General features: G+C 34.6%; 3 protein-coding genes and 1 long non-coding RNA gene across 5 annotated transcripts; 2 read left to right on the top strand and 2 right to left on the bottom strand.

The window, feature by feature from the left end:
- Window positions 1-123: 123 nt before the first annotated feature.
- On the top strand, window positions 124-9532 carry LOC124632178 (ribulose-phosphate 3-epimerase). Its single transcript, XM_047166894.1, has 5 exons — window positions 124-185; window positions 8236-8586; window positions 8721-8828; window positions 8973-9194; window positions 9310-9532. The coding sequence occupies exons 2-5, from the start codon at window positions 8350-8352 to the stop codon at window positions 9418-9420; spliced, it is 678 nt and encodes a 225-aa protein (XP_047022850.1). The 5' UTR covers window positions 124-185; window positions 8236-8349; the 3' UTR covers window positions 9421-9532.
- Window positions 6034-7945, bottom strand: LOC124632179. Its single transcript, XR_006984593.1, has 2 exons — window positions 7806-7945; window positions 6034-6098 (listed from the first exon to the last, which is right to left on the bottom strand). It is a non-coding gene; the product is annotated as an uncharacterized LOC124632179 (long non-coding RNA).
- LOC124632177 (putative methyltransferase C9orf114) lies at window positions 9528-11048 on the bottom strand. The gene is made up of 3 exons (XM_047166893.1): window positions 10383-11048; window positions 10016-10288; window positions 9528-9943 (listed from the first exon to the last, which is right to left on the bottom strand). Exons 1-3 carry the CDS (start codon window positions 10931-10933, stop codon window positions 9550-9552), a joined length of 1218 nt encoding a protein of 405 aa, XP_047022849.1. The 5' UTR covers window positions 10934-11048; the 3' UTR covers window positions 9528-9549.
- A 27-nt stretch (window positions 11049-11075) lies between these two features.
- LOC124632176 (bifunctional purine biosynthesis protein ATIC) lies at window positions 11076-19473 on the top strand. Of its 2 annotated transcripts, none has more exons than XM_047166890.1 (11): window positions 11076-11204; window positions 13334-13458; window positions 13804-14020; window positions 14112-14387; window positions 14582-14694; window positions 14958-15181; window positions 15508-15756; window positions 16170-16391; window positions 17825-18002; window positions 18366-18529; window positions 18811-19473. In XM_047166890.1, exons 2-11 carry the CDS (start codon window positions 13437-13439, stop codon window positions 18928-18930), a joined length of 1785 nt encoding a protein of 594 aa, XP_047022846.1. In that variant the 5' UTR covers window positions 11076-11204; window positions 13334-13436; the 3' UTR covers window positions 18931-19473. The 2 variants fall into 2 exon arrangements, with proteins under 2 accessions (XP_047022846.1, XP_047022847.1); XM_047166891.1 differs by lacking the exon at window positions 11076-11204 and adding an exon at window positions 11320-11417.
- Window positions 19474-20723: the final 1250 nt, after the last annotated feature.

Genomic DNA, 20723 nt, shown 5'->3' with positions numbered 1-20723 from the left:
CAGCCACATCGGACAGATGTGCCCACAACCCTTAAGACAAAATAGCACTTATTCAGTATTGTATTATTTTAGTTACAATTCACATTTTGTGTTATCGATAAAATAGTCGTATATATTTATCCCATCCTTGGCTATAGCGAGCGGCCATTCTATTGGCCAATATGAATGGCGCCGGCGCGCAAAAGATAACGAAAAGGCGGGAACCATTGAAGTGGAAAGGCGCGCTTTTTAATTTTGAAGCAAATTAAAATTAAAATATTAGGTTTTCTCGGGACTATATTTGTAAATAATAGTGTGAATACAGTGTAAATAAATAGTTGTAAATAAATAGTTGTAAATATGGGGAAGAAGAGGCGGCGGAAAGATGATCTCATAGATGTCCCTCCAGACGTGATTCGGCCTGAGTCCGTAGATTCGGACTCCGAACTTTCGGTGGTGTCGGCATGCTCCAACTCCAAAGTCGAGGAGTCTAAAGATAAATATGCCATTTACAAAGTCAAAGGCTACGCACGGAAGTATCCGGAGGACTGTAAGAAGGAGGAGTTGGTTGTCTTCCTTAACCATATTGACGAAGGCAGGACTTTTACTGACAGAGATCGTATGGCTCTATCTAAGGGCATACGGGAGCATGGTGTGTCTGGGGTGATGCACTTGCGAAGCATTAATAGATACAAGGTTGGCGTCACTTTCGACTTACCGAACAACGCAAATATGTTCCTGAAGAACAAAAAACTGCTGGAGCAATTATCGCTCAGAGCGTCTATTCCTGCTGGTGATACTGAGGTCACTGGGGTACTCACTTCAGTACCAGTTGATATGGCAAATAAAGAAATTTTTTCGTTGATTGGTAGTTCAAAAAATGTCATCCAGGTAAGGCGTTTCATGCGCAGGGTAAGAGGTGATGGAGGTAAGTTCTCTTTCGTTCCTACACAGGCAGTAGCGGTTACTTTTGCCTCAACCATCTTACCGCAGTACATATATTTGGATTCTTGGCGGCATGAGGTAAATAAATATATCCCTCCTGTTAAGCAATGCCTTAAATGCATGCGATATGGGCATATCGCCAAATTTTGTAAAAACTCGGAAGTCTGCTCGATCTGTTCTGAGCAACACAATTTTAAAAAATGTAACGTTGCTCCGCAGGATGCCAAATGTGCAAATTGCAAGGGCAATCACATTGCAATATCTTCAGCTTGTCCAATTAAAAAACAGCAGGTAGAGGAAAATAAAATAAAATCTCGAAACGCCACTTATTCAGACCTTTTTAATGTGAATTCATTCCCAGCTCTAACGGCACGCAATATTGACACGCAAATAAATAATCTTATGAAATCAGACAAATTTATAAATACATTAGTGGAAACACTTACGAAAATATTAAGCAATAAACAAACACCCATTAATTCAATGTCGATTAAAGAAGCTCTCAAATCAACTTTATGTGATAAATTTTCTTCTGCCTGTTAATGGATATTTCGGAATTAAATATTGTCCAATGGAATGCACAAAGCTTAAATAGTAACAAACATATATTTATTGACTTTCTTTATAGACACAATATTCATCTGGCAATCATTAGTGAAACGTGGTTAAAACCGCAACACGATTTTAAAATTAAACATTATAATATTGAAAGAAATGATATTGGTAACAAACATAATGGTGTTGCAATAATCATTCATAAAAGTATTAATTATACTCAAATTAAAACCTTCTGTGATAACTCATTACAAAATATTTGTGTTAAAATAAAAGTAAATAACAAAGAGTTATGTATAGTCAGTCTTTATAGTCCTTTGAATTGTAATCCGCAATTCTCAAAGGAAAAATTGGATCTATTAATAAAATCTATTCCTGAACCTTTCATATTGGCTGGTGATTTTAATGCTCATCACACATCTTGGGGCTGTGGCTCGGACTCTGTGCGTGGGCGCAGTATTCTACAGGTTATTGATGATAATAATTTGGTTCTGCTCAATGATGGTCAACCAACTACTGTTGGCTCCTTGACTTGGCGTCCTAATGCGTTGGATTTGACATTAGTTTCATCATCTTTAGCGCTGAATAGGCATGATGACAGTAATCAAAAATCATTAAAATAATATATTTATTAAATTAAACTTGAAGCTTGGAATATAAAACGCGCATTGTTTTCTTTATTAATAATGTGATTAATATGTATTTTTATAAAATAAAATTACGAAATAAGGCAATCCGCCATGATATCTTGAACACCAATCAGAGCTCGTGACGTCATCTCTGAAAACAACTCGCGCGAAAGCGCGAGAACGTCACATTTCGTTATTGTGAACTTCCACTGTGATCTTTGTTTTTAATTAATTAATTGTTTATAACACGAGTTATGGAGCCCGGATTTATCAAGGCAAACAGCGCTAATTTGCCTAGAATTGATATCATAATGCTGGGAAAGTTTTTGGCATCAAATAAAGATTTTTGTTCAGCTGAATTTAGAAATGTTAAAACTTCCATGTAAGTATACTAGTTTAATTAAAAAACAATGAGAGATGAAACCTAACCTCGAAATAGTTATTTACATTATAAACTATGCTAGAATCTAGAGAACTATGTAATAACTTACATCAAAGTGATCTTCACAAACATAAAGTTGTACCCTGGGCAATATTGCTTTTGAATCTCGCTTTGCAAGTTTAAGCCACTTGTTTCGTATTTTTTTATTGTGAGGAACGTACACAAATAACTTATCAGGAGTTGTTTAGGATGTGTTCTTACACTGGGGGACCCCACAACACCTATGCCCTTTCGAATTCATATTTAATAACACAAAAAACTTAATTATTGCACGAGCGTTGTTTACTCGCGTCTTGTAATTTCAGTCGTGACGTCACAAGTGACGACATGACACTGACAAGCGTTTTCGCGCTGGATTCAAAGTGGACAGAGAAAAATGCAATTATTTGATAAAAAAACTTCGCATTTTCTTAAAATTAATAATTTTTCATATAAAATAGACGTATACCTACATCATACAAAGGAATTTAAAAATTTGTCATCATGCCTATTGTGAATGGAACGTACATGATTGTCCTCTTGGTAGCAGTTATCACATCCCTGTAATCATAAAAGCAGTGATTAGCAATAATAGTTACATTAACAACAGTCATTATTCTTCTAATGTTGAGCATTTGCCTGTTTATCCAAATTACAAATTGGTAGATTGGAAGAGATATACCAGTAGTGTTGATGAATTGCTATATGATTTTGAAATCGACAGTTTATGTATTACTGACACATATCTTAGATTTTGTAGCATTTTGCGCACAGCAGCCGCCAATTCTATAGTCAGTTCTGCACATTCTTCCAATAGATCTTGTTGCATTAGAAGTAATAAGCGACCTTCGCTTCCTTGGTGGAATCAAAAGTGCGCGGAAGCTGTAATAAACTTCAGAAACGCATATGTGGAATTTAAAAATAATCCATCCGAAGAAACTTATTTGCAATTTAAAAGGTTACGGGCAGTTAAAAAACTGGTTTTAAAAACAGAAAGGCAAAAAAGTTGGTTTTCCCTTTGTGAAACTTTTAATAGATCTACACCGATATCAATAATATGGAAATTTATGCGCAAATATAATAAAACATACAATGTCAGTGGTCATGAAGACGATACATGGATTTTAGATTTTCTTAAAAAATATACACCAGATTTTGTCCCATCAAGTGAAAAAATTTTCACTTCTGGTTGTAATTCTAGTAATTGCTACATGCTTGATCCCTTTACATTGCAAGAGTTGATGGCGGCTATAACTTCCAGGAGAGATACCACATGTGGTCTTGACGGAATGCCGTATATACTTTTCAAAAAACTTAATATTTCAGGTTTAAAATTATTTCTACAAATTTTGAATTTGTTATGGGAAAATGATATTATACCCCATAATTGGAAGGTTGATTGCCTAGTACCCATTCTAAAACCTGATAAAACTAAAATGTGTCCTGATTCTTATCGCCCCATAGCTCTTACTTCTTGTGTTGGTAAATTGTTTGAACAACTGTTAAAACAACGCTTAGAATTTTATATAGAAAAAAATAGTATCTTACCATCAAATCAATTTGGTTTTCGTAGGAATCGTTCCGCTCGTGAAAGTATTTGTCAACTGCAGCTTGATATTTATAAATCCATAACAGCAAATGAAAATTTGGTTGGAGTGTTCTTTGATGTTGCAGGTGCATTTAATAGTGTAAATATAGATATTCTATGTGATGAGTTATCACAGATAGGGATTCCGGGAAAAATCATTAATTGGCTATCAAATTTCCTTAATAATAGGGAAGTATTCGTAAAATTTAATAGGCACCTTTATGGTCCTAGACTATCGGCTAAGGGAGTTTGTCAAGGTGGAATATTGTCACCTTTAATATTTATATTGTATATACATAGATTAAATTTAATTTTAGGGGCTCAAGTTAAAAATCTACAGTTTGCAGATGATCTTGTGGTTTATTCATCTGGGAAGAACATTTCGCAAGTAGTTGAGACAGTCAATGTTGCATTAACACATTTGCACAATTACTTCTCTTACCTTGATCTCACTATCAATCCATTAAAGTCCAAAGTAGTCGTTTTCGGTAAGCGGAATCATAATTTACCCGCTGTGTTGTATCATAATTGTGCATTACCCAGCTCTCTTGAAGTTAGATTTTTGGGAGTTATATTTACACACAATTTGTCCTGGAGTAATTACATTAGGAATATTGTTGCCAAAGCAAATAGAGGTTTTAATGTTTTAAAATCCTTGAGTGGAACTTACTGGGGAGCAGACCCAAAAATATTATTATTGTTATATAAATCTTTAGTACGTAGTCACTTTGAATATGGTTTTTATTGCTTTGCTGCAGATTCAAAACATGTAAATAGTTTAAATATTTTGCAAAACAAATGTTTGCGGGTTATTACTGGGGCATTCAGAAGTACTCCTGTGAACGCTTTGCAGATTGAATGTAATGTTGCACCTCTAGCTATTCGTTTTGATTTCTTATTGGAAAGATTCTTTCTGAAGCTTTATAGTGTTTCTGGTAATAGTCTTTTAAACAATCTTGTACATTTAGCTACACATACTACTTTAAAACCTTTTTATATATTACAAAGTCTTAAAAAATTTAGAGCTTTTATTGAAAATATTAACATTCATCAATCAAAACATATCCTGCCTTGTTATGAAGGTTCATTTAGTAGTAAATTTCCAGCTATAACTGTCATTATAAAGAAGAGAAAAGAATTGTCTTCTAAAGAGGATGTGTATAATATGTTGTCAGAGTGGTCAGATCACAAATTTGTATATACTGATGGTTCCAAGAATGATAGAGCGGCTTCTTTTGCTATTTATGAGCCTACTTCAAATATCGGTATAGGCATGAAAGTTGACAAAAATGCCAGTATTTTTACAGCTGAAGCTGTTGCAATCTTGAGTGCACTGAAACATATAAAAAAATCCAATTTAGAGTCTAGTAAATGGGTCATAATAAGTGATAGCATGAGTGTCCTACAAAATATAGCAAATAATAAATTCCATGCTAACACTAACTACATTATTCATCTGATTAAGGAAATGTGGGTACAATTGATTGAGTCAAATATTGAAGTTCAATTTGTATGGGTACCATCTCATATTGGCGTTAAAGGAAATGAAAAAGCAGACTATCTTGCCAAAAAAATTGTCGAACTAGAGGATTCAATTCCCAGCAGCGATAAAAGTGTTTCCATACCTTACACAGATGTAGTTAGTCTCTTAAGGCAACGCATGTGTGAAGCGTGGAGGAGACATTCATATAATTGTGTGCACAATGAAAATGTGGGTTCATGGTTTAATACTCTCGATGTCCAAGTTAATACTGTACCTTGGTTCTGTAAAAATAACATTTTTTTTAATAGGAAATTTTATTCAATTATTTGTCGTATGCGTTTTGGTCATTGCAGATTAAATTATCATCTTCATCGTCTCAAAATGGTCAGCTCAGCATATTGTGATTATTGTCAATTGCAAAAGGTTCAAACACTACATCACATCTTTTTTGAGTGTTCGTCTTTCAACATTCAGCGCCTTGTGTTGTCGGATGAGCTTCTAAAAATTTACAAAAATCCTGAAATGGTCCCGCTTAGCTTACAGGAGTTGCTTATGAATGCTTCAACTTATACAGGGTTACTGGTAAGTAGACCGCATCCTTTCAGGAGGTGATAGTATAGGTCAATACGGACAAATTTGACCCTGGGATACACTGGGCAAAAGTTAACCCGTTTCAAGATAATCGAATTTTAAGATCTTTTCTTTACAAGTCGTCTAGGTACACGTATACATTTTTATTACTAGTTAAAAGTCTCGTTTTTGCGGATTTTTGTGTGTTTTGTGGCTTTTTGGATAGCTAGATAAATGTAGATGTTTTTTAAGTATTCTGCACAAAAAAATGAAGAGTAATATTTTTGAGAAAATATCTACTAAAAAAGTAATTGCTGTTCGCTATAATTTCCTCTGTGATTTGTACAGTTTTATGGTTTGTTATTATGAAATGATTCATCTTCTATCCAAAAACACACAAAAATCCACAAAAACAAGACTTTTGACTAATAATGAAAATTTATACGTGTACCTAGACGACTGATCTTGAAATTCGATTATCTTGAAACGGGTTAACTTTTGCCCAGTGTATCCCAGGGTCAAATTTGTCCGTATTGACCTCATAGATATAATATTAATAAACAAGATTGCGCACGCTCAAAATATATATTTACGAAAATGAACTCTATTCTAACGCAATAAGGTACTAAATTGGTTGCATAATACACAGAGGCAAATCCGAGCCGAGAGGGATAGTTCGAACGGAGGCTGTTTGTCTCTTTCTAACACCTTGCCAGCATAAAAAAAATGTTGTGATCAAAAGTTTTGTCTTCCCAAAAACAATTTAATCACTTATATTTTTATCTTATTTTAACAATTGTAAGTCAACAAATTAATAACAATCGCATTAATTTATTCGTATTTATTATTAAAACATAAACAACATAAATTTTTGTTTTGCTTTTTTTTATTTTCTAGCGGTAACCCTGAACATTCTTGGCGCGTAATCAGCATTTAAAATTTTGTTTATTTTTTTTTGTATTAAATCAATTTAAACTATTAAAATGGTGAAAAAGTGCTGTGTTTCTACTTGCAAAAGTGAATCCTATGGTGGTTGCAATATATCGTTCCACAGGTTAGCTAATAATAACATTTTCGTAAACCAAACAACTAGGGTGCCCATGAATTCTTGTAACGGGGGTAAAATATGGGTGATGGATTTTAAAACTGTTGTACTATTGTTATAGCTTCCCAAAAAATGAAGAAAGGCGACATAAATGGCTCAGCAGTCTATATATGAAGTAGAAATACAAAAAAAACAGTCTTCACTTCGAATCTTCCTGCTTTTATACTGCTAATTTCCGCTAATTATTAAAAGCCTTTATTAGTATCTTAAGGTCACAAACTGCGTAAGTTAAAACTTCAATACTAATCTGTGTTTAATAATCTTAGCAAATTCGGATTTGTCTCACATAGCTTAATCTCATAGTCACCCTATTAGAAAGGGACAGACAGCCTCCGTACTAACTGTTTCACTCGGCTCGTTTTTTGGGTTTATATGCGCAGTCCTGTTTACTAATATTATGTCTATGATTGACCTATACTATCACCTCCTGAAAGGATGCGGTCTACTTACCAGTAACCCTGTATATATTTGTACAGATTCATATTGGAAACAGTTAATGACATTTAAATGTTCATAAAAGTTAGCATTACCTTTGTATATATAATTTATATATAGTTTTTAAAATATTCTATTATATTTGTCTAATTTATGGTGTATATAAATAAATAATAGCATATGAATAGGGGAAAAAGGTGAAACCTTTAAATAACATTAACTTGACGTAAAAAATACGTTGACACTGTCTTTAAAAAAAAAAAAAAAAAAAAAAATTGATATGACTTGACATGAAATTATGCCTTTAACGGCTGGATTAGGAAAAAAAAACCTGGATAATAAAAGAAGACAATGACTTGACAAAAAATTATTGATTTGACATGAATTAAACACGTATGACAAAATTTTAAAAAAATATTACGAAAGAAATAAATACCTACGAAAGACTAGGCAGTATGGTCGAAAGACTTTAGCCTGCCCTATGGGCAAAAAAAAAAAAAAAAAAAAAAAAAAAAAAAGCAAAAGATAACCTAAATGTCAAGTGTCACCTCTAAAGAAACTTTATCAAATTGTATTACGGCATAGAAATAGTTAGTTTCATCTTTAAAGATTTCAGTGTTTACAAAGAAATAAGAAAAGATGAGTCGAAATTTAAAAGCACTGATCGGTCCTTCGATCTTGAACTCTGATTTGTCAAGACTCTACGAGGAATCTCAAAAATTGCTGGATAATGGTGCTGATTATTTACATTTAGATGTTATGGATGGCCACTTCGTCCCTAATTTGACTTTGGGCCACCCGGTAGTAAAATGCTTACGCAACAAAATTAAAGATGTATTTTTTGAGACCCACATGATGGTTTCAAAACCAGAACAGGTTAGTTTCAAAACAATAAAAATACTTTTTTTTGTTGTATTTATTTTAAAACTAGACTAAAACTTACTAAAATCTCAGGTTTACAATTGAAAATTAATTGTTCTAGCTATGTTCACACATATTTTATGTTTCAGTGGATTGTGCCAATGGCAGACGCTGGAGTTAATCAATATACATTCCATATTGAACCAGTTGATAATGTTGTAGAAGTATGTCGAAAAATAAGGGAAAATGGGATGAAGGTATAACTGTTTAAAGTCTACTACTGGTTGGATGCCATTTATCAAATAAAATTTAACTGTTACACTACAGTACTATGGCAACTACACTCATTGGATTACCGGGAAAGTATTCAGGATAGTCGATAATAAGTTTTTAATTTCTAGGTTGGGCTTGCAATAAAACCAGGTACACCAGTTTCAGAAGTTGAAAAATACATATCCATATCTGATATGGTGCTTATAATGACAGTTGAACCAGGCTTTGGTGGTCAAAAGTTTATGGAGGACCAAATGACCAAAGTGAAATACCTGAGAGAACACTATCCACTACTGGATATTGAAGTGGATGGTGGGGTAGGACCAGCTACCATAAGTTGCTGTGCCAATGTAAGTGTAACAAGCTTTATTTTTTTTCCTATAAACTACACCTTTTGGGATTAGTGTTTCTTATTATCATAAATACGTAATGTGTTAAATAGTGCATTAAATATTTTAATTACAGGCAGGGGCTAACATGATTGTATCGGGAACAGCTGTTATAGGAGCAGCTGATCAGGCAGCAACCATCAGATCACTGAGAGACACTGTTCAACAAGCTATTGAGAAAAGATAATTCATGTTCCTAGCATTTGACTTGAAAGTCACACATTCTTCCATTATATTTAAGGGTTTAAAAGACATATTTTTCTACTGAGGTTATTTTGAAATAAAACTATTAAATCATTTGACGTGTTTATTATAATTAGTCAAATCTACTTAAATCTAAATTATTATCAGTGCCTGAATCTGATAATTCCACTTTTGAGGTGGGGAATGATGAACTTACAGCGATACCAGTACCTGTAAAGGCCATTGGCTCATTTGTAGCTTTCAATTTGTTTCTAAGACCTGCCAGAGTAATGAGAACTGCTTCTTCAGTTCTGATAGTTCTAGAACCTTGAGTAGGTAACACATTGATGTAATGATTGAACAGTAAATTGGCTTCTTCAGCCTTCAGTTGCTCATCATTTTCTAATGCTGCTTCAATACCATGTAACCCTCCAAAAACAATAAGTGCATGATTATATTTAACATCTCTGTCTGGCAGTTCATCAATAGGAGAACCTTTGTCAGAAGTGCCTATGGTTAAATCATACCTGCAAAAATAATTTTATTAGTTACCTACACATAAAATATTACAACAAATAGAATAATTAAAAAGTACATACCCATCCTTATAAGGACTCTGTGTAAACACTTGACTCAAGTTGTTTGCAATTCTGACAGTATATCCCCAATAAACCCCAGTTTCAGCTCTTGGAGTAGTGAGGCTGACAATCTTGCCCTTAAGCTTCTTACCCCCCTCCTGAGTAGGAAGCATTTTTACTGTTACTCTGATACCTGGGTTCAAAAGCTTGTCAGTGGAAATGTCTTGAAGAAGTCCGACATTGACTTGAGAACCTCTTCCTGGCTTCGTCTTTTTATTCATTGTAATTCCTTCCCTAGAAAAAAAGCAATATTGTCAGTAAATAGATAATTATGAACTTAGTAAACTCTTAAATAAAAATGTACAATTATTTTTAAAATTAGCTATACCTGAACTGAAAATCATTAGACATTCTCAAGTGATGTGGTGCGTCCAAGGGATTGAGGAGTCCAGCAAATTCTAAATCTTTGTGTAAAGGAAAGAAATGTTTCCTCAAGTACTGAGGACACTCCAAATATTGTAAAATACGAGCCAATTGCACACAAGATTTACGTGCAACGACGACACCATCACCATCTTCTAATTTGGACTTCTTAGTGTTTATCTTGTCGCCGATATCGTCGTAAACGATCACTTCGTCTACACAGAATACACAGGCCGCTCTGGCTATCTGACCCGCTAAATAAGTCCGCAGTTCCGCTGACTGGGCATTTTCCAATATAGAACCCGGTACAGCTATACTAACAGTCGAAATCTCGGCATTCTTCTTCTCCCGAGCAACCTCTGCCTGCACCTTAGCTTCATTTTCGCGTTCCAAAGCGACTCTCTTTTCACGCTTTACAATTTTTTCCTCATTTCTCTGACGTTTCAAAGCTTTCCTTTCTTGATTTATTTCACGCCAACTCTTGCCCGAAGGTTTGGTTGCTGCTGGTTCTGCCATAACTTTTATTTTATAATAAATAATTTATTTTTCCATGCTATAATCACAACATAACCTAAAAAATTTGCGCTCTCATATGGCTCTCATGCGCCTTGGCTCTAGAAATGTCAGTGCCAATTTTAATGTCACTGTCATTAATGGATGGATGGAAGTATACACAGATAATTTTAGTATTTTCCTATTTTTAAAACAAATCCCATTGATTGAACTTTGTAAAGTTTATAATTGTAATGCAGTGAGTGCTTTCTGATATCTTATTTCTAAGCTAGAGGTAAGTTGACTTCCATATTATAAAGGTCTGTTTAATCAAGTTAAGTAATTTGAATTTACTATTATCAGCTCAACTTTATTAAACAAAACATGTGATAACTTCCATCAATCATAACCTCTTTCAAATACTGTCAAGACCTCAATGGAATTTATTTAAACGTTTGAATTATGAATAATAACTATGATATTCTTGAATATTTTGTGAACTGAGTAGGTAGGTTACGAATGGTACTTACTGTAGCAATATCAACTAAGAAAGACCAGCAATATTATTATCTTAAAGAAAATGCCAATACTACCAATTACGATAGCTGTATTACCTAGAGAATCTAGGGCTTGCTCGGCTCGCTGTTCTCAATTAATTTGCAGGCTGCAACACGGCCAAAAGTACAGACTAGATGCATTTTCGAATTTATTATACCTACCAACAAATCAAGTAAAAAAATCCCAGTTTATTTGGCCGGTGGTAAAATTATCAACACATTTAAAAATAGTGCATAACGATAACTTAAATAAATATTCTGCTATAAGTCAAGAACTAATTAATTATGCATAACTAATTCAAGGTAAACTTGCTATCCTCAGACCTTATCCAAGAAAAGAACAATAGCAATTAGGTAATTTAAAATTTATAAACAAACTCAATACATAATTCCAATACATTAATTAGATAAGCAAGACAAGTTATAACTATTTTACATAGGCATAAAATTTTACCAGCTCTTGTTTTCTTAACTTGTCAACAGTTCACAATTATTTTTTTTATCCTAACTTTTAAAACAAGTGTTACAAGTTGCTAGTTATGTATTGTTCAAGCAAAATCAATAATTGCAAATAATATAAATTGCTTTTAGACATTTTGATTTAAATGTAATACAGGTGGGTATTACATTTACATAAGCAGTTGTTATGTGCTTGTTTTTATGTTACTTTCTTCGTTCTGTGGTGGAGGGCAGTCATTTTGGGAGCTGTCTTTTGTAAATTTGACCTTCAAAAAGTGCTGATTTAAACCTACTTTGAATAAATTACTCTTAATCTTCATCGTTCCTAATTACTCTTGAAATTATTGTATTTTTCAAAGGTTTTTGTGTACAAATGATGTACGGTAGACCGCACATCAGTGGTAACTGTCATGCACCTTAACCCAATAGTAATAAGTACGATTTTCCTATAAAACTGTTACCACTGACCTGAAGTTGACTGTACCAACACTATTATTTCATATCAATCCATAGATACGGAATAGTAGATAGGAATCAACTGATTTTCATTGAAGGCAAACAACTAAATACTACAGGCTCCTAGAGTGTCCATGTATTGGATTCATACCACCAATAGCCCTCTGTCAAACAGTATTGGGATCCTAAATCTAAGTATAAATCTGTTAATGCAATTATTGGACAAAAACACAATTTATCATGTTTTTGTTGATCACTTTCAAGTAGATCACTTACATACGTAAGCACATAATGACATGGAAACATTGAAAGTTGATGTTTGTTAATTTTCAGTAATGTTGTCATTGCAGAGCAATAACTCTAGTTATTTACATCACAATATATAATCAAGAACATTAGGGCTGACTCTTCTATGTAACCATGTACATGCTTGATAAAAATTATTTGGGTAGGTAGGTATGTATGAAGTAGATATTATGTGATTTAAAAACTGTATAACTAAAGTAATATATTTGTGTATAAACAGGGGATTAAAGTAATTAATGTCAAAAATATTGTCATTATATCTGATTTTTCTTACAAAACCCTTTTTTTAATAAGGGCACTCTGCACTCATATTCTAGTTACCCCAATTTTATGAGATGGGTAAATAGTAAATAAATATTATATTAGGTACAACCAGTTAATGAAAGTGTAGTTTAAGAAAAGATGTTTACAAACACGTCATTTTAGCATAAGTATTTTTTTTGGCATTGAACTGCAGAGTTTTCGTTGTAATTTGCAAGATAGTTTTTGTCCCTTAAATGTAAATTTCATCTTTTCCTCATTAGCTAAAGCAGCCTATAGGATAGTGACGTAAAATATAAATACCTCAGTCTCCATACTTTTTTATCCATACATAAAATATATGACAACCCTAGTGCTCTGGTAAACAAGATTGTGTTGTTATCAGGAACCCCTGCATAAGGTCAAGTGTTCGGAGCTAATATAAGCTCCCCAAGAACAATTATCACATATCGTCATTACAATAAAGTAATTCATAAGACACACACAACATGGCAGCCAATGGAAAATTAGGTAAGTGACACTCCCATAAGTGTTATAAAAATATTAATATTAGCCTCTTGTAAATTAAATAATAAATATGAATTAATTAATACCTAACACCAAAGTTAGGAGGTTCTGAAATATTTTTATTTAGTAATTCGGTACTGAAAAGAAATATGTAGCTTTGTGAGAAACCACCACTCGAACATTCTTAGTATTAGTATTATACATTTAGTCCAATCTTATACTTACGGCACAATGACATAAGTGTCGTATCGCGAGACCACAATTGATTGATCTAATGTGACCTTATTTAGAGTTGTTTTTTATTTCGTAATACTCACGTCATTGATACTTATTATTGTTCTTCCACAGCTCTTCTTAGCGTGTCTGACAAGACCGGCTTGCTGCCTTTAGCCAAATGCTTATCAGAAATTGGTCTGGGGCTCGTGGCTAGTGGGGGTACAGCCACAGCCATCCGCAATGCGGGCCTCGCTGTCACCGAAGTATCTGACATCACTAAGGCCCCTGAAATGCTCGGAGGGCGGGTAAAGACCTTGCACCCAGCTGTACATGCTGGTATTCTGTCAAGGTGAGTTCTAGGAAAGAAAAAGGTTTATTCTTGACAATGACTGTTTGACGAATTCAATTACACTAATGCCACCTCCATATCTGCTTTTCAGAGTGACCCCCTCAGACCAGGAGGACATGAAGCGTCAGAACTTCGACATGATCAGCGTAGTGGTGTGCAACTTATACCCGTTCGTTCAAACAGTATCGAAGCCCGGCGTCACCATTGCTGACGCTGTTGAGAACATCGATATCGGTGGCGTGACCCTACTCCGCGCGGCCGCCAAGAACCACGACAGAGTGACCATCATCTGTGACCCCAACGATTATGATACAGTTATTCAGGAACTCAAGCAGAACAAGGACCATCAAACTTCTCTTGATACCAGGTATGTGCCAGTCAATAACTCTGTTAAAATACTTCGAAAGATATGAGTAGTTTTTCGAAATACTAAAATCTCGATGTCATTGACAGGTCTTTCATATTAAGTTATGGAAAATTAAAGGTAATTAACATTGTGTGTATAAAAACGATTTGAAGGATGATCTTCATTTATTTCTACAAATAACTTCTCATTTGCAGGAAGCGATTGGCGCTTAAAGCATTCACACACACATCGGAGTATGATCTCGCTATAACCGACTATTTCCGTAAACAGTATTCTGCTGGACAGTCCCAGCTCACCCTGAGATATGGTAAGAAGTTTTACATTCACCTACGAGTTGGTATATTCATAAGACAGTGAAGTCTGGGATCATCAGTTCATAACATGCAATTAGGCCATCAAGCTACCTAATTTGCCGTGAACTTCGAGTGACCTCACTTTTTCCCTTACAAAAAATTACATCAAACATAGCCAAAATATGTCGCTTTTTTTCGTTTGTGCCACTCTAACCCTTGATAGTAAGTTATAAAATGGACAAAAAAACTGAGACTAAACAACAATTTCTCTATTCAGGTATGAATCCTCATCAGAAGCCAGCGCAAGTTTTCACGACCCGCGATCGTCTTCCTCTAACTACCCTGAACGGTTCGCCCGGCTTCATCAACTTGTGTGATGCATTGAACGCATGGCAGTTGGTCAAAGAGCTTAAGGAAGCTCTAGGCCTACCCGCCGCGACGAGCTTCAAACACGTGTCTCCTGCTGGGGCAGCTGTCGGCTTGCCTTTGAGCCAGGAAGAGGTATGATTGTGCATTGATTGTCATAATAATAGCTTTTTTTTTGTAAACAAATATATATGACAAAATATCTCTGAATTCATAACCAGCATAATCCGCGCTTGGCATGTATGAAAATCACGTTAGTTATTTATTATCGTGAGATGACTGGTGTCTAACTAAAATAAATAATTCTATTTCATAAGATAAGATTCAATAAGAGTACTACTGTTTATTATAAAACAATATAACAGATAAGGAAAAAGTTAAGAGCTTCGCGTTTTGTCTCTATGTTTCATATTATTCTCTTATTTAGATGTAAAATTTACATAATATATTTTTTTCCTCAGGCATCCGTCTGCATGGTAGCAGATTTACTACCGAACCTGACTCCATTAGCTTGTGCATACGCGCGGGCCCGCGGCGCCGACCGCATGAGTTCGTTCGGTGATTTCGTGGCTATATCTGACGAATGCGACGCCATCACAGCTCGCATCATCTCTCGGGAAGTCTCTGATGGTATTGTGGCACCCGGATACTCGGCTGAAGCCTTGGAAATACTTAAGAAGAAGAAGGGTGGAAGCTATTGCGTTTTGCAGGTAATTTATAAGTTATGGTCATATTTTTTTAGCAGATTCGTTTACATAAAAAATATAAACATCCAAATTAACAAGCTTCCTCTTTCTGGGAAGTCGAATTTTGCAAAATATAAGTTTTCATATACTTCTCTTTCATTCATTTATTTGACACTAGCTTCCGCCAGCGGCTTCGCCCGCGTGGTGTGTTGATAAAAAGTAGCCTATGTGTTAATCCAGGGTATCACCTATCTAAATGCCAAATTTCAATCAAATCGGTCCAGCCGTTTTTGCGTGATTGAATAACAAACATACATCCATACATTCTCACAAACTTTCACATTTATAATATAAGTAGGATGAGATCCCATCACATTACAAACATTAACTATAAAAAAAAAACATTATCTTAAATTGATCCTTAAACTTCATTTTAGATGGACCCCAACTACGAGCCCGACCTAATCGAGCAAAAGACAATATTTGGGCTCACCCTAGAACAGAGACGCAATGACGCTAAGATCACTCCGGAACTGTTCAAGAATGTCGTGACGAACAAGAATGCGCTTCCAGAGAACGCCGTGAGAGATCTGATTGTGGCTACCATTGCTTTGAAATATACGCAAAGTAACTCCGTGTGTTATGCTCGAGATGGACAGGTAAGACTTGTTATATTATATCTACTTACTATGTGAGCTTTTTAAATTCCTTAAGATATTATAATTTATTTGTAACGCGTAATCAATAAAATTATTGAGAGCTGGTGACCTTTAACAATCGAATCGTCAGATGCGCTGATAACAAAGAATGCTGAAGTGATGTAATGAACACGAATATACTATACGATGCGGCGCTAATGTCTATGCCATTTCTTAGTAATTACAGGCGATTTAAAAAAGTCAAAATGTAGTTCATTTTTCCACCGGGCTTGAACTGTGGCGTAGACTCTAGATACTTTTCCATGACTTAGCTACATACTGTTCAAATTTAAAAACAGGAAAATCCTAGTAACTAATTATTTTTGTTGTTTATTTTTTTTGCTGTGTAAATCCCTCTTATCACTGCACTTTCATATCTTATCCATTGCTCCTATAAGCAGTAGTACAAATACCGATATACACATAGTATCAGGCATTTATTATTACTTCGCATTAGCTAGTCTATAAATAATTTTATATTAGAGGAGCTACTGGCTAACTAACAGTTGCGCATCACAATTGATCAAAGGCAGAAAAATGCTTGACATGGTTGTCCAACTCTTATATAGTAGATATATACAGAGTAAGGATAAGAAACCAGCAAGTCTGTCAACCAGTCTTATCATGTAAAACAGAGTTAAGCAGGTCAAAAAAGCAGGGCCCCGATTCTCCTAAGTTAATAATGTCAAAATCTAATAGAAATCGAATCGCAATTGACCGTAATAGCAGTTTTAACCATATCGGGCATTCTGCTACTAATAAAAGACCAATCGTATTCGATTGACATTTGATTGGTGTGCGATTGGTCTGCTATTTTGATGATTTTGGTCTATACGGTAGTTTGCTGTACAATCATTATGCAATCGTAAATCATTTGCAGACAAAATGATTCATTATTGAATGACAGAAAAGGATAAAAACGTTTATTTCAAAGAAAAAATAGCGGAATGCCACATACGCTTCAATCATAATCGAGTCGGGATTGGTACTCAGTCGAATCGAGTCGAACGTCAATCGGTCGCTTAAGTAAAATTAGGAGAATCGGGCCCCTGATGCTCGCAACTCAACAACTGGTATTCAACCAGATAGATAGATCAGATATAGATAGATCAGATAGATAGATAGTCATTTTACAGTACACTGTTTGGAACATCACTTATAGTGTAATAGTTATTATAAGCACTATGAAAAGAGTGTCTATGGACATTCTTGGTGATTCTTCTCCATAAGGCATACTTGGAACCGTGCACCTAACTATTGAAGTTTCGTAAGAACCTATAATAAGTATTTATGAAACAAAAACCTTTGACTTTAAACCTTTGTGTATGTCGTGTGACTGTAAGTTGGATCTTAGGGAAAGGCTAGGCAGATGTTTAAAATCTCATTTTTTACAGGTGGTAGGCATTGGCGCTGGCCAACAGTCCCGCATCCATTGCACGCGTCTGGCGGGCGGTAAGGCTGCTTTGTGGTGGATGAGGCGCCACCCGAGAGTTCTCGCCATGCGCTTCAAGCAAGGCGTCAACCGCGCCGTGCAATCCAATGCTATTGACAACTACGTTAATGGAACCATCGGTTCGTATATACACATATTGATGTTTAATATCACGAAAATAAAAACAGTTTGATTTATTAGAGTAGGTTTTGGCGAATGGAGATGAATTCAAATCTCGTGAACGACATAGTAACTTCACAGGCTATTCACGAATGTATGACACTACTAGTAAACAAGTAATAACGCTCGCTATATGGTTCATCCAAATCTCTTCAGCTACATAAAAGCGTCTTAAATATATTTCAGAATTTATAAAATATTATAAATCTGAATCTAATAAGATTCAGGTTCGTTAATAACAAATGATTAATCAACCGAATTTATATTGTTATATAGTTAGGTTAGCTTTATAGTAGCAAGTAATCAACCTTTTTTCTCCCTAGGCTCAGATCTACCGTTCGACCAATGGAACTCTCTATTCGACGGCGAGGCGCCTGCCTTGCTGACTGAGAAGGAACGCGAAGAATGGATCAAGAAGATGGACCGCGTAGCTCTCGCTTCGGACGCATTCTTCCCATTCCGTGATAACATCGATAGGGCCGTGCAGGTCAGTATTACTAGAAGATATAATAGCGATAAATAGTCTATCTGACCATTAATATTTTCCAAATAGGAACTGAATAAAATATAAAGGCTTCAGCTTTATAAGTTTAAAGTATTGATAACATATGGATCCACCAGGCCTATGTTCAATAAGATTATGCTTATCTAAAATTTATGAATTTGTTGCTTAGTTATCCAGAATATTAAGTGTTTCTGCCATCCGGAATATATGTAAACTAGACTCATATTACAAGAAAATATTAATGTATTTGTATGTTTTCGTAGTGCGGCGTTGAATACATCGGCAGCCCAGCAGGATCCAACAACGACAAAGAAGTGATTGAAGCATGCAATGAACACAAGATTGTACTTGCCCATACCAACCTCAGGCTCTTCCACCATTAACAACATAATTAAAAGATAATTAATATTCGAATAAGGAGGAGCAATCTCCAAATATATTCTTTAAAAAAATATATTATGTACTGTCAACATCATGTTCAAGAGATGCTACCGTTTTTGTTAACACATGTATTCAAGGCATTTTTTTATTACATGGATTGTAAAATGTCCTATATACAAATTATTTCTATATACAAAATTTTTGATTTGTTGAAGATTTGGCCTAAAATGTTTTTTACTTAGAATATTTTAAGATGTTGGTATGTAATTGTTTTCTTTTTTACAAATTAGTGATAAGATCATTACATTATTCTTATTTAAATGCCTAAAATATTATACCAGGCATATGTTAACAATAAAATTGTTAATTCCAAGTAAAGTGTGATTCAATCATTCCAGTATGTAATAAGCAATTAATTTGCATTCAAATTGTCAATACAATTTGGTAATGTGTACACTTACATTATATAGTTTTCCTAATGGTTTTATTGCCAATCAAATGTATTTTCTCGATAAGTGTTTTGAAATAATAAAATATTATAAAAATTACAAGGACTTTCAATATTGAACAGTAAAATATTAACGGATGAAGGAAGCACTAATCTAATAAATCGAATTAATAACCGTTGCATGAAACTCCCCAGTAACGATAAAAGTAACTTTGGTAGGCCTAGTTTGATACCCACGTGATTTGTTAGTTTTTATGAATCCTAAACTCTAAACAGTATTTGTATGTCTCGGGAATTCCACCGTTAGGATAAGTTATGTAAATCCGCAAAATTAAGCACATATTAATACAAAAGGTGGAGTTGGTATAGACACTAAACAGTCCAGACAGCCTTCTGACTGGCCGACAACGAAGTCATAGTGATAGGGTCTCGTTTTACCCTTTGAGTCTGGATAACTAAAAAGAAAACACGAGGTTTAACATAGGTAGGAGGTACCTATTGCAGATCATTCAATTCTACAAATACTGGAGGTACCTGCGGTACTAATTACCGCATATTATGTAGTATGTCATGAAGTGCATACAAAGAGTACTAAAGTATACCCAGGTGCATAGCACGTAGCCCTAGCGAATAAAGATATAATTTCTTCTGATATATATGCAAGTACGTCATACAAAAAATAAATAGCCGTTGCAAACTTTTGGATCGTCAAAATTAGAAATACGTGCGAACACGCAATCGCCATCTTGTAAACATTCAGTGAACGTTATAGATAAACGCACAGTGGGTTACGTGTTATATGACCTATACATAAATATTATAACTATACATAGTCGGGTGCTCGGGGATTTTTGTGACTCACACGGCTGGTTCTTCCCCGGAACGATAACGTCAATGTTGCATTACAGTAATACCAGACTATGACATGGTCCCAAAAATATGGGAAATCAATATATCATGACAACTTTTTAATGTCATTACATAACCTAAAAAAGCGATATATAATTAACAAACTTATTAAAAGTGGGTTATTAAATATAATTACTAATTACACTGAATTGCTCTATCTTATCATGTACAAATAAATTTAAAAAACGACTATGAGCAAATATTTAAGACAAATGACTAATGACATTTTTTTATGGTTATAGATAAGACATACTTAAATCGTGTATTTTTTTTCTTTTGATCTAATTAAAGATATAAACATTAAGAACATTAAGAAGAAGAATTTTCCACGTCTTGTAGAGTGTTGACTCAGCAGAAAAGACGCTGCTGAGCTGCTGAGATGAGAATGCGAAGATGAATGTGGTGTTATGCGAATGGATTGAGCAAGAATTAGTATAT

Source organism: Helicoverpa zea, chromosome 7 (genome assembly GCF_022581195.2).
Source record: "Helicoverpa zea isolate HzStark_Cry1AcR chromosome 7, ilHelZeax1.1, whole genome shotgun sequence".
In the NCBI taxonomy this organism is placed as follows: domain Eukaryota; kingdom Metazoa; phylum Arthropoda; class Insecta; order Lepidoptera; family Noctuidae; genus Helicoverpa; species Helicoverpa zea.
This window is presented reverse-complemented; position numbering and strand designations above follow the sequence as displayed.